Source organism: Mytilus trossulus, chromosome 11, assembly GCF_036588685.1.
Source record: "Mytilus trossulus isolate FHL-02 chromosome 11, PNRI_Mtr1.1.1.hap1, whole genome shotgun sequence".
Lineage (NCBI taxonomy): Eukaryota > Metazoa > Mollusca > Bivalvia > Mytilida > Mytilidae > Mytilus > Mytilus trossulus.
The window spans coordinates 47,009,149-47,034,740 of NC_086383.1; the positions used below are offsets into that span (position 1 = coordinate 47,009,149).

Below are 25,592 nucleotides of genomic sequence, written 5' to 3' on the forward strand. Positions count from 1 at the left end.
AAGATATCTCATGCAATCGGTTCAGGAATATAGACAAATAATTACATTAGATGTAAGTTTCATTATAATACGTTATTCTGATTGGCTAACATGTTATTCCGTAAACAATTGCATCAGACAATAACATTTATCATGCATGATGACACGAGGTCCCACAAAAAAGTGCACAGGTGAATTATATAAAACTGGATAAAAATCGTGTTTTCATGATTTTAGCTTAAAAAAATGTAATTATAAGTATTGAATACTTCTTTTTGAAACTTTATAGGGTTGTAAAAGCGTTGACCGTGCGTACATTTTTAGAATGAAGCGCTTCCGCGCTTCATACAAAATGTACTTCGGTCAACGCTTTTACCACCCAATAAATTTACAAAAAGAAGCATTCAATTCTTAATTATTGAACATTGACTTGACATGTCAACGATATAAGGATGAGGCTTAGAAACGGGGAAATGCAAGGCTGTGCCGAGCATTTTCCCCGTTTCGGGCCGAATCCTTATATCGTTGATAATTCAAGTCAATGCACTATTATTGTGTTTATACTGCAATCTAAAAAAACATTTTCAATTGTTGTTTAGTGTGTTAATGTTATTTATTCGATTTAAATATTGGGGAAAATCCTCCTTTTAAAAGGCCTCATATCACACAGGCAGAGAAATATACAACACGATGAAATGTACATCATTACCTGTTGAAAACTGTAATCAATTGTGAACGAATTCCTTTGTTTACAGACTAAAATATCAACAATAAACATAAAACATCATGATATGTAGGTTGCAAACAAAATATATTAATAAGTGAAATGTGTTTTCCCAAAATTTTTAAAAGAAACAAGTTTGAGTCGTTAAACGCATCGTTGTTTACATTGGAAACAAAAACAGGTTGAAGAGGTCGTATGAATAATTAAATATAATTTCAACAATTTCTATCTAAATATTCATGAGGAAAAGTGATATCAGGTCAGTGACTGTATATGAAATAGAAATATACGCTCAACGTATTTTGACTGCTCAAATAGAACGAGTGCAGTACTTATAAAACACAATAAAATGTATATTACCTGTTGAAACCCACAATCGATGGTGAACGAAGTTGTTTTAAAATGAACTCAAATATCAACAATAATCATAAAACATAATGATCTATAGTTTGCAAACCAAAATATTAACAAGTGAATTACATTTTTTTTTCTCGAAAAATTTCAAAAGAAATAAGTTCGAGTCGTAGTATACATTGGAAACAAGAACAGGTCTTTTGTGGATAGTTGTCTCATTGGCAATCATACCACATCTTCTTTTTTATATGGATAGGTCGTATGAATAATTTATTATAATTTTGGCAATTTCTATTTAAATCTTCACGAGGAAAAGTGATATCAGGTCAGTGACTGTATATGCCATAGAAATATACGGTCAACGCATGTTGACTGCTAATATAAAACGAGGGCAACTACTTATAAATAATAGTATTTCGTTTGATGTGTTTTATCTTTTGATTTTACCATTTGATTAGGGGCTTTTTTGAACCGTTTTGAATTTTCATCGGAGTTCGATATTTTTGTAATTTTACCTTTTTATCCCGTAGACAATTTTACTGATCTATTACGAAACAACCTTTCGTTTTTTTCTTCTTAAATTCTGCAATGAATTCATCAAATAAACTCATCATAGATACCAGGATTACATTTTGTATTTACACCAGACGCGCGTTTCGTCTACAAAAGACTCATCAGTGACGCTCGATTAAAAAGGCCACATAAAGTACGAAAATGAGCACTTGGGACCAACATTCCTAAAAGTTTTGCCAAATACAACTAAGGTAATATATTCCTGGGTTAGAAAAGCGTAAATGTGTTGTCTTTATAATTATATATTTACACGGCTTATACATTACCAATATTTATGGATGGATTATTGTATTGAAAAAAAAATCCCCTAACATGCATTAAATCTAATTTAGTATTATTGCAATCATATTAGTTCTCTACTTCAAATGTCAACACTTCCTGAAGAACATCTTGAGGTGAATCGTAGAATTGTTTTTTCGCTCCTTTATCGGTCGATTAATATCGCATTCGAAAAAGATACACGTAATATAACTAATGGTAAACAGCTAGATAGAGATGAATGATAAACATAATAGACGTTACAAGAGCAAGTATTCCCCCTACTCCACATAAGTAAAATGTCCATCCGACATAATTGAAAGCCTGACTGGCTGTTGTTTTTGTCAGCGCAGACTCCACTGCAACTCCTATCATAAGTCCATTTACTGATAAGATGAAGAAAGCTGAAAAATAATGGTCTGTATAATTATTACATTTTATTATGGCAAATAAAAATGTAAGATAACAAAATAATTAAATATGTAACTTAAAACAAATGTGTTGTGTTAAATAAACAAAAATAAAGAAATTAGCTTTTGTATTCATGTCTTGTCTGTAGCATTACAACACAAGGGTATTCCTCTAACTCATGTTTTATCTGTAACCTTACACACAAGCGTATTTCTCTTACTCCTGTGTTGTCTGTAACCTTACACACAAGCGTATTTCTCTTACTCTTGTGTTGTCTGTAACCTTACACACAAGCGTATTCCTCTTACTCCTGTGTTGTCTGTAACCTTACACACAAGCGTATTTCTCTTACTCCTGTGTTGTCTGTAACCTTACACACAAGCATATTCCTCTTACTCCTGTGTTGTCTGTAACCTTACACACAAGCATATTCCTCTTACTCCTGTGTTGTCTGTAACCTTACACACAAGCGTATTCCTCTAACTCCTGTGTTGTCTGTAACGTTACACACAAGCGTATTCCTCTTACTCCTGTGTTGTCTGTAACCTTACACACAAGCGTATTTCTCTTACTCTTGTGTTGTCTGTAACCTTACACACAAGCGTATTCCTCTTACTCCTGTGTTGTCTGTAACGTTACACACAAGCGTATTCCTCTTACTCATGTGTTGTCTGTAACCTTACACACAAGCGTATTCCTCTTACTCCTGTGTTGTCTGTAACCTTACACACAAGCGTATTCCTCTTACTCCTGTGTTGTCTGTAACCTTACACACAAGCGTATTCCTCTAACTCCTGTGTTGTCTGTAACGTTACACACAAGCGTATTCCTCTTACTCATGTGTTGTCTGTAACCTTACACACAAGCGTATTCCTCTTACTCCTGTGTTGTCTGTAACCTTACACACAAGCGTATTCCTCTTACTCCTGTGTTGTCTGTAACCTTACACACAAGCGTATTCCTCTAACTCCTGTGTTGTCTGTAACGTTACACACAAGCGTATTCCTCTTACTCATGTGTTGTCTGTAACCTTACACACAAGCGTATTCCTCTTACTCCTGTGTTGTCTGTAACGTTACACACAAGCGTATTCCTCTTACTCATGTGTTGTCTGTAACCTTACACAAAAGCGTATTCCTCTTACTCCTGTGTTGTCTGTAACCTTACACACAAGCGTATTCCTCTTACTCCTGTGTTGTCTGTAACGTTACACACAAGCGTATTCCTCTTACTCATGTGTTGTCTGTAACCTTACACACAAGCGTATTCCTCTTACTCCTGTGTTGTCTGTAACCTTACACACAAGCGTATTCCTCTAACTCATGTTTTGTCTGTAACCTTACACACAAGCGTATTTCTCTTACTCTTGTGTTGTCTGTAACCTTACACACAAGCGTATTCCTCTTACTCCTGTGTTGTCTGTAACGTTACACACAAGCGTATTCCTCTTACTCATGTGTTGTCTGTAACCTTACACACAAGCGTATTCCTCTTACTCCTGTGTTGTCTGTAACCTTACACACAAGCGTATTCCTCTTACTCCTGTGTTGTCTGTAACCTTACACACAAGCGTATTCCTCTAACTCCTGTGTTGTCTGTAACCTTACACACAAGCGTATTCCTCTTACTCCTGTGTTGTCTGTAGCCTTACAACACAAGCGTATTTCTCTTACTCTTGTGTTGTCTGTAACCTTACACACAAGCGTATTCCTCTTACTCCTGTGTTGTCTGTAACCTTACACACAAGCGTATTCCTCTTACTCCTGTGTTGTCTGTAACCTTACACACAAGCGTATTCCTCTAACTCCTGTGTTGTCTGTAACCTTACACACAAGCGTATTCCTTTTACTCCTGTGTTGTCTGTAACCTTACACACAAGCGTATTCCTTTTACTCCTGTGTTGTCTGTAACCTTACACACAAGCGTATTCCTCTTACTCTTGTGTTGTCTGTAACCTAACACACAAGCGTATTCATTTTACTCCTGTGTTGTCTGTAACCTTACACACACGCGTATTCCTCTTACTCCTGTGTTGTCTGTAACCTTACACACAAGCGTATTCCTCTTACTCATGTGTTGTCTGTAACCTTACACAGAAGCGTATTCCTCTAACTCCTGTGTTGTCTGTAACCTTACACACAAGCGTATTCCTCTAATCCTGTGTTGTCTATAACCTTACTCACAAGCGTATTCCTCTAATCCTGTGTTGTCTATAACCTTACTCACAAGCGTATTCCTCTAATCCTGTGTTGTCTATAACCTTACACACAAGCGTATTCCTCTAATCCTGTGTTGTCTATAACCTTACTCACAAGCGTATTCCTCTTAACCTTACTCACAAGCGTATTCATCTTAACCTTTCTCACAAGCGTATTCATCTTAACCTTACTCACAATCGTATTCCTCTTACTCTTGTGTTGTTTGTAGCCTTACAAACAAGCGTATTCCTCTAACTCCTGTGCTGTCTGTTACTTAATACACAAGCGTAATATATACGTTATACGGGTTGCCTTCCTCTTACTCCTGTGTTGTCTGTAACCTTACACACAAGCGTATTCCTCTTAACCTTACTCACAAGCGTATTCATCTTAACCTTTCTCACAAGAGTATTCATCTTAACCTTACTCACAAGCGTATTCCTCTAACTCCTGTGCTGTCTGTTACTTAATACACAAGCGTAATATATACGTCTTAACAGACACCACAGGAAAAAGAGGAAGCTCTTGTACGCCAATGAAATTCTAACCCAAAATTCATGATAAATATCCAAGCTGCAGGGTATTAGGGTCGCTCTTACTCCTGTGTTGTCTGTAACCTTACACACAAGCGTATTCCTCTTACTCCTGTGTTGTCTGTAACGTTACACACAAGCGTATTCCTCTTACTCATGTGTTGTCTGTAACCTTACACACAAGCGTATTCCTCTTACTCCTGTGTTGTCTGTAACGTTACACACAAGCGTATTCCTCTTACTCATGTGTTGTCTGTAACCTTACACACAAGCGTATTCCTCTTACTCCTGTGTTGTCTGTAACCTTACACACAAGCGTATTCCTCTAACTCATGTTTTGTCTGTAACCTTACACACAAGCGTATTTCTCTTACTCTTGTGTTGTCTGTAACCTTACACACAAGCGTATTCCTCTTACTCCTGTGTTGTCTGTAACGTTACACACAAGCGTATTCCTCTTACTCATGTGTTGTCTGTAACCTTACACACAAGCGTATTCCTCTTACTCCTGTGTTGTCTGTAACCTTACACACAAGCGTATTCCTCTTACTCCTGTGTTGTCTGTAACCTTACACACAAGCGTATTCCTCTAACTCCTGTGTTGTCTGTAACCTTACACACAAGCGTATTCCTCTTACTCCTGTGTTGTCTGTAGCCTTACAACACAAGCGTATTTCTCTTACTCTTGTGTTGTCTGTAACCTTACACACAAGCGTATTCCTCTAACTCCTGTGTTGTCTGTAACCTTACACACAAGCGTATTCCTCTTACTCCTGTGTTGTCTGTAACCTTACACACAAGCGTATTCCTCTAACTCCTGTGTTGTCTGTAACCTTACACACAAGCGTATTCCTTTTACTCCTGTGTTGTCTGTAACCTTACACACAAGCGTATTCCTTTTTCTCCTGTGTTGTCTGTAACCTTACACACAAGCGTATTCCTCTTACTCTTGTGTTGTCTGTAACCTAACACACAAGCGTATTCATTTTACTCCTGTGTTGTCTGTAACCTTACACACACGCGTATTCCTCTTACTCCTGTGTTGTCTGTAACCTTACACACAAGCGTATTCCTCTTACTCATGTGTTGTCTGTAACCTTACACACAAGCGTATTCCTCTAACTCCTGTGTTGTCTGTAACCTTACACACAAGCGTATTCCTCTAATCCTGTGTTGTCTATAACCTTACTCACAAGCGTATTCCTCTAATCCTGTGTTGTCTATAACCTTACTCACAAGCGTATTCCTCTAATCCTGTGTTGTCTATAACCTTACACACAAGCGTATTCCTCTAATCCTGTGTTGTCTATAACCTTACTCACAAGCGTATTCCTCTTAACCTTACTCACAAGCGTATTCATCTTAACCTTTCTCACAAGCGTATTCATCTTAACCTTACTCACAATCGTATTCCTCTTACTCTTGTGTTGTTTGTAGCCTTACAAACAAGCGTATTCCTCTAACTCCTGTGCTGTCTGTTACTTAATACACAAGCGTAATATATACGTTATACGGGTTGCCTTCCTCTTACTCCTGTGTTGTCTGTAACCTTACACACAAGCGTATTCCTCTTAACCTTACTCACAAGCGTATTCATCTTAACCTTTCTCACAAGCGTATTCATCTTAACCTTACTCACAAGCGTATTCCTCTAACTCCTGTGCTCTCTGTTACTTAATACACAAGCGTAATATATACGTCTTAACAGACACCACAGGAAAAAGAGGAAGCTCTTGTACGCCAATGAAATTCTAACCCAAAATTCATGATAAATATCCAAGCTGCAGGGTATTAGGGTCGCTCTTACTCCTGTGTTGTCTGTAACCTTACACACAAGCGTATTCCTTTTACTCCTGTGTTGTCTGTAACCTTACACACAAGCGTATTCCTCTTACTCCTGTGTTGTCTGTAACCTTACACACAAGCGTATTCCTCTTACTCCTGTGTTGTCTGTAACCTTACACACAAGCGTATTCCTCTAACTCCAGTGTTGTCTGTAACCTTACACACAAGCGTATTCCTCTTAACCTTACTCACAAGCGTATTCCTCTAACTCCTGTTTTGTCTGTAACCTTACACACACGCGTATTCCTCTTACTCCTGTGTTGTCTGTAACCTTACACACAAGCGTATTCCTCTAATCCTGTGTTGTCTGTAACCTTACACACAAGCGTATTCCTCTTACTCTTGTGTTGTCTGTAACATTACACACAAGCGTATTCCTCTTACTCCTGTGTTGTCTGTAACCTTACACACAAGCGTATTCCTCTTACTCCTGTGTTATCTGTAACCTTACACACAAGCGTATTCCTCTTACTCCTGTGTTGTCTGTAACCTTACAGACAAGCGTATTCCTCTTACTCTTGTGTTGTCTTTTACCTTACACACAAGTGTATTTCTCTAACTCCTGTTTTGTCTGTTACCTAATACACAAGCGTATTCCTCTAACTCCTGTGTTGTCTGTAACCTTACACACAAGTGTATTCCTCTTACTCCTGTGTTGTCTGTAACCTTACACACAAGCGTATTCCTGTAACCCCTGTGTTGTCTGTAACCTTACACACAAGCGTATTCCTCTTACCCTTGTGTTGTCTGTAACCTTACACACAAGCGTATTCCTCTTACTCCTCTGTTGTCTGTAACTTTACACACAAGCGTATTCCTCTAAGTCCTGTGTTGTCTGTAACCTTACACACAAGCGTATTCCTCTTACTCCTGTGTTGTCTGTAACCTTATACACAAGCGTATTCCTCTTACTCCTGTGTTGTTTGAAACCTTACACACAAGCGTATTCCTCTTACTCCTGTGTTGTCTGTAACCTTACACACAAGCGTATTCCTGTAACCCCTGTGTTGTCTGTAACCTTACACACAAGCGTATTCCTCTTACTCATGTGTTGTCTGTAACCTTACACACAAGCGTATTCCTCTTACTCCTGTGTTGTCTGTAACCTTACACACAAGCGTATTCCTCTTACTCCTGTGTTGTCTGTAACCTTACACACAAGCGTATTCCTCTAACTCCTGTGTTGTCTGTAACCTTACACACAAGCGTATTCCTCTTACTCCTGTGTTGTCTGTAGCCTTACAACACAAGCGTATTTCTCTTACTCTTGTGTTGTCTGTAACCTTACACACAAGCGTATTCCTCTTACTCCTGTGTTGTCTGTAACCTTACACACAACGTATTCCTCTTACTCCTGTGTTGTCTGTAACCTTACACACAAGCGTATTCCTCTAACTCCTGTGTTGTCTGTAACCTTACACACAAGCGTATTCCTTTTACTCCTGTGTTGTCTGTAACCTTACACACAAGCGTATTCCTTTTACTCCTGTGTTGTCTGTAACCTTACACACAAGCGTATTCCTCTTACTCTTGTGTTGTCTGTAACCTAACACACAAGCGTATTCATTTTACTCCTGTGTTGTCTGTAACCTTACACACACGCGTATTCCTCTTACTCCTGTGTTGTCTGTAACCTTACACACAAGCGTATTCCTCTTACTCATGTGTTGTCTGTAACCTTACACAGAAGCGTATTCCTCTAACTCCTGTGTTGTCTGTAACCTTACACACAAGCGTATTCCTCTAATCCTGTGTTGTCTATAACCTTACTCACAAGCGTATTCCTCTAATCCTGTGTTGTCTATAACCTTACTCACAAGCGTATTCCTCTAATCCTGTGTTGTCTATAACCTTACACACAAGCGTATTCCTCTAATCCTGTGTTGTCTATAACCTTACTCACAAGCGTATTCCTCTTAACCTTACTCACAAGCGTATTCATCTTAACCTTTCTCACAAGCGTATTCATCTTAACCTTACTCACAATCGTATTCCTCTTACTCTTGTGTTGTTTGTAGCCTTACAAACAAGCGTATTCCTCTAACTCCTGTGCTGTCTGTTACTTAATACACAAGCGTAATATATACGTTATACGGGTTGCCTTCCTCTTACTCCTGTGTTGTCTGTAACCTTACACACAAGCGTATTCCTCTTAACCTTACTCACAAGCGTATTCATCTTAACCTTTCTCACAAGAGTATTCATCTTAACCTTACTCACAAGCGTATTCCTCTAACTCCTGTGCTGTCTGTTACTTAATACACAAGCGTAATATATACGTCTTAACAGACACCACAGGAAAAAGAGGAAGCTCTTGTACGCCAATGAAATTCTAACCCAAAATTCATGATAAATATCCAAGCTGCAGGGTATTAGGGTCGCTCTTACTCCTGTGTTGTCTGTAACCTTACACACAAGCGTATTCCTCTTACTCCTGTGTTGTCTGTAACGTTACACACAAGCGTATTCCTCTTACTCATGTGTTGTCTGTAACCTTACACACAAGCGTATTCCTCTTACTCCTGTGTTGTCTGTAACGTTACACACAAGCGTATTCCTCTTACTCATGTGTTGTCTGTAACCTTACACACAAGCGTATTCCTCTTACTCCTGTGTTGTCTGTAACCTTACACACAAGCGTATTCCTCTAACTCATGTTTTGTCTGTAACCTTACACACAAGCGTATTTCTCTTACTCTTGTGTTGTCTGTAACCTTACACACAAGCGTATTCCTCTTACTCCTGTGTTGTCTGTAACGTTACACACAAGCGTATTCCTCTTACTCATGTGTTGTCTGTAACCTTACACACAAGCGTATTCCTCTTACTCCTGTGTTGTCTGTAACCTTACACACAAGCGTATTCCTCTTACTCCTGTGTTGTCTGTAACCTTACACACAAGCGTATTCCTCTAACTCCTGTGTTGTCTGTAACCTTACACACAAGCGTATTCCTCTTACTCCTGTGTTGTCTGTAGCCTTACAACACAAGCGTATTTCTCTTACTCTTGTGTTGTCTGTAACCTTACACACAAGCGTATTCCTCTAACTCCTGTGTTGTCTGTAACCTTACACACAAGCGTATTCCTCTTACTCCTGTGTTGTCTGTAACCTTACACACAAGCGTATTCCTCTAACTCCTGTGTTGTCTGTAACCTTACACACAAGCGTATTCCTTTTACTCCTGTGTTGTCTGTAACCTTACACACAAGCGTATTCCTTTTTCTCCTGTGTTGTCTGTAACCTTACACACAAGCGTATTCCTCTTACTCTTGTGTTGTCTGTAACCTAACACACAAGCGTATTCATTTTACTCCTGTGTTGTCTGTAACCTTACACACACGCGTATTCCTCTTACTCCTGTGTTGTCTGTAACCTTACACACAAGCGTATTCCTCTTACTCATGTGTTGTCTGTAACCTTACACACAAGCGTATTCCTCTAACTCCTGTGTTGTCTGTAACCTTACACACAAGCGTATTCCTCTAATCCTGTGTTGTCTATAACCTTACTCACAAGCGTATTCCTCTAATCCTGTGTTGTCTATAACCTTACTCACAAGCGTATTCCTCTAATCCTGTGTTGTCTATAACCTTACACACAAGCGTATTCCTCTAATCCTGTGTTGTCTATAACCTTACTCACAAGCGTATTCCTCTTAACCTTACTCACAAGCGTATTCATCTTAACCTTTCTCACAAGCGTATTCATCTTAACCTTACTCACAATCGTATTCCTCTTACTCTTGTGTTGTTTGTAGCCTTACAAACAAGCGTATTCCTCTAACTCCTGTGCTGTCTGTTACTTAATACACAAGCGTAATATATACGTTATACGGGTTGCCTTCCTCTTACTCCTGTGTTGTCTGTAACCTTACACACAAGCGTATTCCTCTTAACCTTACTCACAAGCGTATTCATCTTAACCTTTCTCACAAGCGTATTCATCTTAACCTTACTCACAAGCGTATTCCTCTAACTCCTGTGCTCTCTGTTACTTAATACACAAGCGTAATATATACGTCTTAACAGACACCACAGGAAAAAGAGGAAGCTCTTGTACGCCAATGAAATTCTAACCCAAAATTCATGATAAATATCCAAGCTGCAGGGTATTAGGGTCGCTCTTACTCCTGTGTTGTCTGTAACCTTACACACAAGCGTATTCCTTTTACTCCTGTGTTGTCTGTAACCTTACACACAAGCGTATTCCTCTTACTCCTGTGTTGTCTGTAACCTTACACACAAGCGTATTCCTCTTACTCCTGTGTTGTCTGTAACCTTACACACAAGCGTATTCCTCTAACTCCAGTGTTGTCTGTAACCTTACACACAAGCGTATTCCTCTTAACCTTACTCACAAGCGTATTCCTCTAACTCCTGTTTTGTCTGTAACCTTACACACACGCGTATTCCTCTTACTCCTGTGTTGTCTGTAACCTTACACACAAGCGTATTCCTCTAATCCTGTGTTGTCTGTAACCTTACACACAAGCGTATTCCTCTTACTCTTGTGTTGTCTGTAACATTACACACAAGCGTATTCCTCTTACTCCTGTGTTGTCTGTAACCTTACACACAAGCGTATTCCTCTTACTCCTGTGTTATCTGTAACCTTACACACAAGCGTATTCCTCTTACTCCTGTGTTGTCTGTAACCTTACAGACAAGCGTATTCCTCTTACTCTTGTGTTGTCTTTTACCTTACACACAAGTGTATTTCTCTAACTCCTGTTTTGTCTGTTACCTAATACACAAGCGTATTCCTCTAACTCCTGTGTTGTCTGTAACCTTACACACAAGTGTATTCCTCTTACTCCTGTGTTGTCTGTAACCTTACACACAAGCGTATTCCTGTAACCCCTGTGTTGTCTGTAACCTTACACACAAGCGTATTCCTCTTACCCTTGTGTTGTCTGTAACCTTACACACAAGCGTATTCCTCTTACTCCTCTGTTGTCTGTAACTTTACACACAAGCGTATTCCTCTAAGTCCTGTGTTGTCTGTAACCTTACACACAAGCGTATTCCTCTTACTCCTGTGTTGTCTGTAACCTTATACACAAGCGTATTCCTCTTACTCCTGTGTTGTTTGAAACCTTACACACAAGCGTATTCCTCTTACTCCTGTGTTGTCTGTAACCTTACACACAAGCGTATTCCTGTAACCCCTGTGTTGTCTGTAACCTTACACACAAGCGTATTCCTCTTACTCATGTGTTGTCTGTAACCTTACACACAAGCGTATTCCTCTTACTCCTGTGTTGTCTGTAACCTTACACACAAGCGTATTCCTCTTACTCCTGTGTTGTCTGTAACCTTACACACAAGCGTATTCCTCTAACTCCTGTGTTGTCTGTAACCTTACACACAAGCGTATTCCTCTTACTCCTGTGTTGTCTGTAGCCTTACAACACAAGCGTATTTCTCTTACTCTTGTGTTGTCTGTAACCTTACACACAAGCGTATTCCTCTTACTCCTGTGTTGTCTGTAACCTTACACACAACGTATTCCTCTTACTCCTGTGTTGTCTGTAACCTTACACACAAGCGTATTCCTCTAACTCCTGTGTTGTCTGTAACCTTACACACAAGCGTATTCCTTTTACTCCTGTGTTGTCTGTAACCTTACACACAAGCGTATTCCTTTTACTCCTGTGTTGTCTGTAACCTTACACACAAGCGTATTCCTCTTACTCTTGTGTTGTCTGTAACCTAACACACAAGCGTATTCATTTTACTCCTGTGTTGTCTGTAACCTTACACACACGCGTATTCCTCTTACTCCTGTGTTGTCTGTAACCTTACACACAAGCGTATTCCTCTTACTCATGTGTTGTCTGTAACCTTACACAGAAGCGTATTCCTCTAACTCCTGTGTTGTCTGTAACCTTACACACAAGCGTATTCCTCTAATCCTGTGTTGTCTATAACCTTACTCACAAGCGTATTCCTCTAATCCTGTGTTGTCTATAACCTTACTCACAAGCGTATTCCTCTAATCCTGTGTTGTCTATAACCTTACACACAAGCGTATTCCTCTAATCCTGTGTTGTCTATAACCTTACTCACAAGCGTATTCCTCTTAACCTTACTCACAAGCGTATTCATCTTAACCTTTCTCACAAGCGTATTCATCTTAACCTTACTCACAATCGTATTCCTCTTACTCTTGTGTTGTTTGTAGCCTTACAAACAAGCGTATTCCTCTAACTCCTGTGCTGTCTGTTACTTAATACACAAGCGTAATATATACGTTATACGGGTTGCCTTCCTCTTACTCCTGTGTTGTCTGTAACCTTACACACAAGCGTATTCCTCTTAACCTTACTCACAAGCGTATTCATCTTAACCTTTCTCACAAGAGTATTCATCTTAACCTTACTCACAAGCGTATTCCTCTAACTCCTGTGCTGTCTGTTACTTAATACACAAGCGTAATATATACGTCTTAACAGACACCACAGGAAAAAGAGGAAGCTCTTGTACGCCAATGAAATTCTAACCCAAAATTCATGATAAATATCCAAGCTGCAGGGTATTAGGGTCGCTCTTACTCCTGTGTTGTCTGTAACCTTACACACAAGCGTATTCCTCTTACTCCTGTGTTGTCTGTAACGTTACACACAAGCGTATTCCTCTTACTCATGTGTTGTCTGTAACCTTACACACAAGCGTATTCCTCTTACTCCTGTGTTGTCTGTAACGTTACACACAAGCGTATTCCTCTTACTCATGTGTTGTCTGTAACCTTACACACAAGCGTATTCCTCTTACTCCTGTGTTGTCTGTAACCTTACACACAAGCGTATTCCTCTAACTCATGTTTTGTCTGTAACCTTACACACAAGCGTATTTCTCTTACTCTTGTGTTGTCTGTAACCTTACACACAAGCGTATTCCTCTTACTCCTGTGTTGTCTGTAACGTTACACACAAGCGTATTCCTCTTACTCATGTGTTGTCTGTAACCTTACACACAAGCGTATTCCTCTTACTCCTGTGTTGTCTGTAACCTTACACACAAGCGTATTCCTCTTACTCCTGTGTTGTCTGTAACCTTACACACAAGCGTATTCCTCTAACTCCTGTGTTGTCTGTAACCTTACACACAAGCGTATTCCTCTTACTCCTGTGTTGTCTGTAGCCTTACAACACAAGCGTATTTCTCTTACTCTTGTGTTGTCTGTAACCTTACACACAAGCGTATTCCTCTAACTCCTGTGTTGTCTGTAACCTTACACACAAGCGTATTCCTCTTACTCCTGTGTTGTCTGTAACCTTACACACAAGCGTATTCCTCTAACTCCTGTGTTGTCTGTAACCTTACACACAAGCGTATTCCTTTTACTCCTGTGTTGTCTGTAACCTTACACACAAGCGTATTCCTTTTTCTCCTGTGTTGTCTGTAACCTTACACACAAGCGTATTCCTCTTACTCTTGTGTTGTCTGTAACCTAACACACAAGCGTATTCATTTTACTCCTGTGTTGTCTGTAACCTTACACACACGCGTATTCCTCTTACTCCTGTGTTGTCTGTAACCTTACACACAAGCGTATTCCTCTTACTCATGTGTTGTCTGTAACCTTACACACAAGCGTATTCCTCTAACTCCTGTGTTGTCTGTAACCTTACACACAAGCGTATTCCTCTAATCCTGTGTTGTCTATAACCTTACTCACAAGCGTATTCCTCTAATCCTGTGTTGTCTATAACCTTACTCACAAGCGTATTCCTCTAATCCTGTGTTGTCTATAACCTTACACACAAGCGTATTCCTCTAATCCTGTGTTGTCTATAACCTTACTCACAAGCGTATTCCTCTTAACCTTACTCACAAGCGTATTCATCTTAACCTTTCTCACAAGCGTATTCATCTTAACCTTACTCACAATCGTATTCCTCTTACTCTTGTGTTGTTTGTAGCCTTACAAACAAGCGTATTCCTCTAACTCCTGTGCTGTCTGTTACTTAATACACAAGCGTAATATATACGTTATACGGGTTGCCTTCCTCTTACTCCTGTGTTGTCTGTAACCTTACACACAAGCGTATTCCTCTTAACCTTACTCACAAGCGTATTCATCTTAACCTTTCTCACAAGCGTATTCATCTTAACCTTACTCACAAGCGTATTCCTCTAACTCCTGTGCTCTCTGTTACTTAATACACAAGCGTAATATATACGTCTTAACAGACACCACAGGAAAAAGAGGAAGCTCTTGTACGCCAATGAAATTCTAACCCAAAATTCATGATAAATATCCAAGCTGCAGGGTATTAGGGTCGCTCTTACTCCTGTGTTGTCTGTAACCTTACACACAAGCGTATTCCTTTTACTCCTGTGTTGTCTGTAACCTTACACACAAGCGTATTCCTCTTACTCCTGTGTTGTCTGTAACCTTACACACAAGCGTATTCCTCTTACTCCTGTGTTGTCTGTAACCTTACACACAAGCGTATTCCTCTAACTCCAGTGTTGTCTGTAACCTTACACACAAGCGTATTCCTCTTAACCTTACTCACAAGCGTATTCCTCTAACTCCTGTTTTGTCTGTAACCTTACACACACGCGTATTCCTCTTACTCCTGTGTTGTCTGTAACCTTACACACAAGCGTATTCCTCTAATCCTGTGTTGTCTGTAACCTTACACACAAGCGTATTCCTCTTACTCTTGTGTTGTCTGTAACATTACACACAAGCGTATTCCTCTTACTCCTGTGTTGTCTGTAACCTTACACACAAGCGTATTCCTCTTACTCCTGTGTTATCTGTAACCTTACACACAAGCGTATTCCTCTTACTCCTGTGTTGTCTGTAACCTTACAGACAAGCGTATTCCTCTTACTCTTGTGTTGTCTTTTACCTTACACACAAGTGTATTTCTCTAACTCCTGTTTTGTCTGTTACCTAATACACAAGCGTATTCCTCTAACTCCTGTGTTGTCTGTAACCTTACACACAAGTGTATTCCTCTTACTCCTGTGTTGTCTGTAACCTTACACACAAGCGTATTCCTGTAACCCCTGTGTTGTCTGTAACCTTACACACAAGCGTATTCCTCTTACCCTTGTGTTGTCTGTAACCTTACACACAAGCGTATTCCTCTTACTCCTCTGTTGTCTGTAACTTTACACACAAGCGTATTCCTCTAAGTCCTGTGTTGTCTGTAACCTTACACACAAGCGTATTCCTCTTACTCCTGTGTTGTCTGTAACCTTATACACAAGCGTATTCCTCTTACTCCTGTGTTGTTTGAAACCTTACACACAAGCGTATTCCTCTTACTCCTGTGTTGTCTGTAACCTTACACACAAGCGTATTCCTGTAACCCCTGTGTTGTCTGTAACCTTACACACAAGCGTATTCCTCTTACTCTTGTGTTGTCTGTAACCTTACACACAAGCGTATTCCTCTTACTCCTCTGTTATCTGTAACTTTACACACAAGCGTATTCCTCTAAGTCCTGTGTTGTCTGTAACCTTACACACAAGCGTATTCCTCTTACTCCTGTGTTGTCTGTAACCTTATACACAAGCGTATTCCTCTTACTCCTGTGTTGTTTGAAACCTTACACACAAGCGTATTCCTCTAACTCCTGTGTTGTCTGTTACCTTATACACAAGCGTAATATACACGTTATACGGGTTGCCTTCCTCTTTTTCCTGTGGTGTCTGTTACCTTATACACAAGCTTAATATACACGTTATACGAGTTGCCTTCCTCTTACTCAGGTGTGTTGTCTGTAACCTTATACACAAGCTTAATATACACGTTATACGAGTTGCCTTCCTCTAACTCTTTTGTTAACTGTAACCTTATACACAAGCTTAATATACACGTTATACGAGTTGCCTTTCTCTAACTCTTTTGTTAACTGTAACCTTATACAGAAGCTTAATATACACGTTATACAGGTTTCCTTCCTCTAACTCTTGAGGGGGGGGGGGGGGCAGACCATTTTCGGGACGCCGGGATCGGCCGATGTTAGCAACGGGAAATCGGGATTGCCTCGTGTAAAGATCGGGAATTCGGGATAGAAAACATCGGGACACGGGAATGTCACGTTTTTAGCCACGGGAAATCGGGATGTGTATGTTGAATTATAACGGGATTGACATAAAACTTTACATCAGACAGATATAAGTGTCATTTTCATTATACGTCAATCAGAATCGCATCAAGAAACAGAGTACATCCAGATCTTATGTTATTTTCTGCTCGTTTTTTGAAGTTACTGTAACCAGTGCCATATTTAATATCCACTGTACGCCAATGAAATTCTAACCCAAAATTCATGATAAATATCCAAGCTGCAGGGTATTAGGGTCGCTCTTATCTAGAGTTTCAGTGTACCCAAGAGTGTGGTATATATGGTTTTTTGTGCAACGTGTTTTGCCATTTTTAATTTACAACCTTCCGTGAAAAAAAGTTTGTGCCTTACTGTGAAATTAGTAAAAACGGCAACGTGCCAGCAATTTTTTTATTTTTCGTTCATCGTGAAATCGGAATTTTATTTCGCGTTTGCCTCTTTACAACCCTTCCCAAAAGTTAGACTTGATTGGGATAGTTTCAATAAGAGTAAGATCATCGTAGACCTAAAAGAAAACACATGTGTTGCCGGTACCCCTATATTAATCTATCCTAATTTTGAGTACCTATAATCTAACTCTACTTTAAAAAAGGTTTTTGGATTTTATGTGGACAAGCTACGGAAGCCGATAAGGGCCATTCAAAAAAAAATAATTATGTCGTAATTACGACATAGCATGTCGTTATTTCGACATAACATGTCGTTATTACGACATCGCTATGTCGTAATTTCGACATAACATGTCGTTATAACGACATCGCTATGTCGTATTTTCGACATCGCTATGTCGTAATTTCGACATATCATGTCGTAATAACGTCATCACTTAGTCGTTATAACGACATCGTTATGTCGTAATAACGACATCGCTATATATAAAAAAATATGTATTATGATTGCCAAGAGACTAAATGACACAGATATTAACAACTATACGTCGCCATAATGCCCCCAATAATTAGAAAAGCCCCCGCAAAGTCAGCTATAAAAGAGGGAGGAAAGATACCAGAGGGAGAGTCCCCGAAATGCTATGTGGCAGACAGTGTTATTATTCAATTATTAGCTCCCTTGGCAAAACTCAAAATTTCATATTTAATGCATTTTATTGTTAAATAATTTACATGAAGCTTAATAAGTACATATTTGTTAAATGCATAGCTTTTGCTATTTGAATTCATTGGTTAAAGATATTTATTTATATTGTAAAGTTTAATATTTGCATAGTCGCAAAATCTTTGGATACCTTTTTTGAATACTTATATAATTTATAAAAATCAATTGAGGTTAATTAATTAACGTTTGTCAAATGGCTGTACAGATAGTTGAAGTAGATAAAATCATGTGTATATGCGAGCTTAACTTGCCAGCTAAGCATCCCATCTCCCTCAAAATAAGCGCATACTGCCTGGTTTCTTGTAACTAGGGTGAATTAAAGTATCAACTGCTCTAATGCTACTTTCAAATGTTGGGCACGATATTCCTTACAACACGTTACACTTAAAATGCGACGTCGAAGAGGTAGTACAGTCGAATTGTGAAACAATTGCTCATATTGTGGTAAAAGCATCAAACTTTGCAGAGTGTTAGTTGAGGTCATTACTAACATTTTCAGCTATGGACCCAATTCAGAAAATCAAAATGGCGGCTCTGGGCGGCCATTTTGAAATCATGTCCAAAAAAATAATACAAATAATTAAAAAAAAATATGAAAAATATGTTTCTTTACAAATGTTGATAAACTTTCGTATTTCGTATGACAAAGAATATCAACTGAGGACTGTTGGAGTATTTGATATTGGTGATGGCACCTGACTGAAGTGACGACTTTGAATAATCTATTTCGGAGTACTTCCGTAACATAAATTTCAATTTATTTTACAAAATGGGATTTTCCCCCCATTTCCAAATTCTTTTAAATAAATCGTCAAAAGCTATACAATTAATAAAATGCAAAATTTAACCTGTGTCGAACCTATTTCCCCGGACGGAGTCTTTAGAAACATGCACCATTTTTTTTCGGCAGCAATCATTAACATCTTTCTCCAAATTTCAAACCACGATTTGTTTTAATTACCATAAACTTTTAATTGAAACTTTAGCACATTTAACGTCGGAAATTAGCGTCTTTAGGATTTTAGACGTTTTCAGACATTTGGAAAAATTGGCTACCGTTTTGTAATGTATGGAAGCATTTTATTCCTTTAAGACCCAACCATGTAGTTAATAAGGAAATAATCTTGGCATATTTTACTCTTCGTATATCTAACTTTTGTTTTGATCAATTATAAAAAAAAAAATACGCCTTAACTGCTTTGAAAAACGAAATATCAACTTGGACAAAATGGCTACCGTTTGAAAAACGACTGTGTAGAGAAGATTTTATTGAATCAGCAATATTTGAACTCACATGAGGCAAATATTTGTACTTTTGTTAGATATTATTATTGTCTTTCTATTTTTATTCATTTTCTACTATAATATGCAGTCGAGTAAAATGAAATTTTGTAAAATAACGACTTTAACGCCACAAATAACCGACATATGTCGTTGTTCCTGTCAAAAATCAAGAAGATCACAGAATAAGAAATAGGATCACTATACATAACAGTTAAAACAGTTTTTCATAAATGTAACGTTGGATGGGGACATCCGTTTTTTTCACATAGCTTTTTTTTTAATCCTCAAATACACTAAATATTACTTAGGAGATGATCAAGAGCTATAAAAACATAATTCAAAACATATATTGAATTTGTTTTAATATTGGTTCGTGTTTTCTAACATTTTTATTATGTTTTGCGGAAGAAATTTCGAAGATTCTGTTTTAAATCCTAGGGGTTGTAGGAACATCGCGCGTGCCCAACGTTTGAAAGTAAAAATAGAGCTATCAATACTCAATACCCCCTCATACCAAGAAGCTATGCAGTTTGCGCTTATTTAAAGGGAGATGGAAAGCTTGGCTTGACTTGGTTGTACAATTTCAGTCCTCTAATCCCCATTTCATTCTTCCAACATGTGTGACTGCATAGCTATTCTACGACCGGTAACTTGTTAATCTAAACGACTTTGTATGACTGTACAGCCCTAGCACTAAGGGCCATGTTAATCTAAATTGGTATCTATAACATATATAAGTTTCTCACTGAAGGTATCCAAAGAAGGTAACCAAAGATTTTGCGACGATGCAAATATTAAACTTTATTATGTAAATAAATATCTTTATCCAATGAACTCAAATAGCAAAAGCTATGCAATTAACAAATATATACTTATTAAGCTTCATGTAAATTATCTAACAATAAAATACATTAAATATGAAATTTGGAGTTTTACCAAGGGAGCTAATAATTGAATAATAACACTGTCTGCCACACAACATTTCGGGGACTCTCCCTCTGGTATCTTTCCTCCCTCTTTTACAGCTGACCATGCGGGGACTTTTATAATTATCGGGGACATTATGATGACGTATAATTGTTAATTTCTTTGTCATTTAGTCTCTTGCAAATCATAATACATATTCTTTTAAATATAGCGATGTCGTTATTACGACATAACGATGTCGTTAAAACGACATGGTGATGTCGTTATTACGACATGATATGTCGAAATTACGACATAGCGATGTCGTTATAACGACATGTTATGTCGAAATTTCGACATAGCGATGTCGTAATAACGACATGTTATGTCGAAATTACGACATGCTATGTCGTAATAACGACATAAAATATTTTTTTTGAATGGCCCTTATCGGCTTCCGTAACAAGCACTTGTCAAGTCATAATTTTGTCTCCCTTTGAACCAGTCAAATAGTTATCAAAAGTACCAGGATTACAATTTTATACGCCAGACGCGCGTTTCGTCTACATAAGACTCATCAGTGACGCTCATATCAAAATAGTTAAAAAAAACGGTTGAAAAAAAAAATATTTTGCTTTCTTACCGATCCTAATTTTTTAGGGGATGTTACCTGAAACACATTTATTTTTTCTTGGCCTTACTACACAGTATAATTTCACAGACGCAGTCTTCTCTATAATCGAATACCATATAAAACTATATCTGGCATTCTGCAATTTTGAAGAAAACAAATACCCCAACTTGGTGTGTTTAAAATGTACCGTGCGTACTAAATATATTGGTCAAAATGCACAAATTGAAATCAAAGAATTAAGAACAACAGTACTTAGAGGGTTTAATTTTCAAAGTTTACCAGGATGGCCTCCTTTAAACAGTTAAAAAGTGTGCCTGATGTGTCTATGTAAATGCTCTTTTGTTCAGACGTTTGAAAGTTCCGGGCGGAAAGAACTAACTAGCCGAAAAGTTCCGTAGGAACTTATCAACTAGTTACTTTTTTCCTTCCTCTGGTTTAAAAGTTCCACCAGAACAAACTGACTAGTTAAAAAGTTTAAACGGAACATATTAACTATAGTTAGAAAGTACATTTTTGTCAAATTCGTCAAAACCGAAACTAACAAACTAGCCCAAAAGTTCCATTTGGGGAATTGATGCAAAATAAAAGTGTAACTATTATCTTTGAAAGTTTTCAATGGGGAAAAAAGATACCAGCTACAAAAGTCAAACGGAACTTATGATATCAACTAGTCACAATTAAATTAACGGTACTAATTTTCTTGCACCAGATGCGCATTTCGACAATACATGTCTCTTCAGTGATGCTCGTGGCCAAAATATTTGAAATCCAAAGCTTATATAAAAGATGAAGAGCTATAATCCAAAAAGTCCAAAAAGTATAGCCAAATCCATGAAAGGAATCAGAGCTTTGCATGAGGGAGATACATTCCTTAATTTATCAAAGTTCCTCTTTGTCAAATAAGTATATAAAGCAACTAACAAACAAGTCAAATTACAAGCAGAACTTGTCAAATAGTCAGACAGCTACATTCAGAGAATTGGATAAAGGGAAGAACATACCAGCAATGAACTTTTAAATACGGAACGCAGAGACTAAAAGACCCTAGCAACAAATGCCTAAAGGAACTTATCAAATATCAAAAATGATTTGACCTGTTTACTGATATTAAATCTGATATTAAATATGATATTTCCATTGTATTTATTCAATATATTTAATACAATGACTTATTTAAGCAAACAGGGCACACGTTGACTTTTCAGTATCACATTTTAGTTTTCATTTGATATACACAACTTATGGGCTTTGATATACACACACCAATGGGCTTTGATATACACACACCAATGGGCTTTGATATACACACACCAATGGGCTTTGATCATTGTTGAAGGCCGTACGATGACCTATAATTGTTAATGTTTGTGTCATTTTGGTCTTTTGTGGATAGTTGTCTCATTGGCAATCACACCACATCTTCTTTTTTTTATATTAGACTAAGTACATATTGTCCAACTAATTTTTTGTAACGGTGAAATTTTCCAACTACATGTAGGTGGTTTATACCGAGTGTAATGAATAGTTATTATGATATGATGGAATAAATGATCCTCATACTAGTAAGTAAACTAGCTGATTTGTTCCGGAATGATGTAACCAGTTGCTTTGTTCCGGCCAGAATTTTTCAACTAGCTACATTGATCCGGGACTTTTGAACTAGCTACTTTTTTACGGAACTTTTCAACTGCACTCGGAATAAAACAACTAGTTGGAAAGTTCCATCGGAACGAAATAACTAGTTGAAAAGTTCCGCCGGAACAAAGTAACCGGCGGAACATAGTGGCTGTTACATCTATTCGTTACCTAAAATAGTGGAAGACCTCCTTATGAAATAAATGGTAATTTCTTGTTTATCGGGATCGGGATTTTTAACAAGATATGTCCGGGATTTCGGGATTTTCTAATATTAAAACCGGGAAATCGGGATTGTACCCCCTCTCGCCCCCCCCCCTCACTCTTGTGTTGTCTGTAACCTTATACACAAGCGTAATATACACGTTATACGGGTTGCCTTTCTCTAACTCCTGTGTTGTCTGTAACCTTATACACAAGCTCAATATACACGTTATACGGGTTGCCTTTCTCTAACTCCTGTGTTGTCTGTAACCTTATACACAAGCTCAATATACACGTTATACGGGTTGCCTTTCTCTAACTCCTGTGTTGTCTGTAACCTTATACACAAGCGTAATATACACGTTATACGGGTTGCCTTCCTCTAACTCCTGTGTTGTCTGTATCCTTATAAACAAGCTAAATATATATACGTTATACGGGTTGACTTCCTCTCGCCTCCGATGTATCTTTATGTTAACAGGATATTTATAAATGTTTATTTACTGTACGCATATCTAAACGTGCATACATGTATTATAACTATTGAAATTGAATAAATCTTTTTTTCCACTCTAACTCATGAAAAATCTTCATGTTGAAATGATGCTTATTTTTTTTTATTTTTTTTTTTACTTCAGACGAACAATGTTTACGTGCTATGATCGTATAGAAGTGTATGAGCGTTAACCATTTTGTATTTACCCCTTGAGAAGAGAGTCCAATTTCATGTCCATGTATTGTTTTGTTTACCATATGTTCCCAGACATGGAATGTCTTACTCATATCTGTGTATGATTTTTGTTCCCCATTTGTTCCCAGACATGGTTTGTGACTTATATCTGTGTATGATTTTTGTTCCTCATATGTTATCAGACATGGTTGATCATGCCAATGTAGTGTTTTATTCACCTTAGGTTACTGCACATGGGGGTTTGTCGAAAAAAATATATTCTATATCATATATTATTACTTACACCCAAGTAACAAGAAAATAACTAGAACCACGCCTACGATGATTTTGTGTGTTGTAATGACTTTATAGCAGGGGTAGATGAACACACAAATCTCAGATATCAGCATAAACAATGCTCCAAAACATGCGAGGAAAATCATCGTGTACCAAAACGTTAAACCTGCAATACAAACTTTAATTCATTAAAATGGATTTGTTTTATTGATTTGTTTTCAATACTTTGCAGAATTACTTATATCAAACATATGTGGACAACTTAGCCACATACAACTATTGTTTAAGTTACATTCCAGCATGGTTTGCTTATAGAATCATATTCAAAACAGTGTGGTCCTGGCCATTGATTGACGACCTAAATTATCCCACTGACTGGTACAGATTAGGTGAACGTTTGTCGGTAACAATCACTGCTCACTTTTTAAAGACACTGAATCTGTGGGGTCACCATAGGTTCTCAACACCTAAATAAAGCAATTCGAAAAACGAATCCGGAATAATACGATGTGTTGATTTATATCAATAATATAAATCAAAACATGAAGCTTATTCCTGAATAGTTTTTCGAATTATTTTATTATTAAAGGCGTTAAAAACCTTTGGTGACCCCACAGTTTAAATTCTATAATAAGTAAGAAGTGAGCAATGGTCGTTACAGACAAACGTTCACCTAATCTGTCACAGTCAATGGGATAATTTAGGTCGTCAATCAATGGCCAGGACCACACTGTTTTGAATATGATTCTATGTGTTTTATATACATTCCTTAAAAAGAAACCTGCTGATGGTACCAATTCCTTAATTCAAAATTCAATCAATGTCGGTTAGAGGATGCATGAACACTTTGGTAATTATCACAAAGTTCAAGTATTCTATTTTCGTTTTGTTTTAAGATTAATAAGGTCTATCCAATAGAATAATTCCGTTTGAGTGCACAAAATGATTTCTATTCAGGAACAGTATAGCCGGGGGAAAATAAACAAAAAAATCGCATATTTTTAAGATCAATATTCTTTCTCTCTATGACTTAAGGATACACTTTAGCTGTTATGTGTCAACTTGTTTAATTAAAAGATACATTATGTATAACAACCGCATGCTATTTATAGTTTGAATGTAATACAAGGTTTTTTTCCCCAACTGAAAAATTTCTTGGTACCATTCTCCTTATAAAAGACCATTTCTCAGAAGATATCTAAGATTAACAGAGATGATTCAATACTTGTATCAAAAGTCAAAACGATAATCAGATCCTAACACAAATAATGGAAACTTTTTTTTTGTACCATTAACAGACTAAACAACAAGGCTTCTTGAAAATCCTGCGGTCTATTGTTATAGATTACTCAAACATCGTTAAAAATGAAATATTAATAAGAACATGTGGTATGATTGCCAATGCGACAACTCTCCCCAAGAAACCTTATGATACAGAAATTAACAGCTATAGATCCCCGTATGCCATTCAACAATAAGCAAACCGCACACCACACAGTCAGCTATAAAAGGCCCTGAAATCAACGCAATACAGGTACAAACACCAACCACTGAATTACAAGCTCCTGGCTTGGGACAGGCACATACATACAGAATAGGCGGGGTTAAACATGTTAGTGGGATCCCAACCGTTCCCTTACATGGGACGGTGGTGAAACAATACAGCATCAGAACATACTATAAACTTCATTTGAAAAAGGCTTAAATCATCAGATGTATACAAATAGAAATACATATTACAAAAACACGTGAGTGTCACCGGGTACTTATACATCATAACAACAAAAAGACAATAAGTACCGATCTGAGAGTACTCGCAGCTACTGACAGCTAGTTGAAGGCCAACTTAGTTTTAATTATACGTCGGTTACATCAGACG

General features: G+C 37.8%; 1 protein-coding gene across 1 annotated transcript in view; it reads right to left on the reverse strand.

Annotated features, from left to right (window-relative positions):
- Positions 1 to 398: 398 nt before the first annotated feature.
- Positions 399 to 25,592, reverse strand: part of LOC134691217 (uncharacterized) — a 32,891-nt gene continuing 7,697 nt past the window's right edge. The window contains exons 2-3 of the mRNA XM_063551567.1: positions 23,721 to 23,879; positions 399 to 2,292 (exon numbers count right to left, since the gene is read on the reverse strand). Of these exons, the coding sequence (XP_063407637.1) occupies positions 2,102 to 2,292; positions 23,721 to 23,879 (350 nt within the window). The 3' untranslated portion in view covers positions 399 to 2,101. The remainder of the gene's footprint in view (positions 2,293 to 23,720; positions 23,880 to 25,592) is intronic.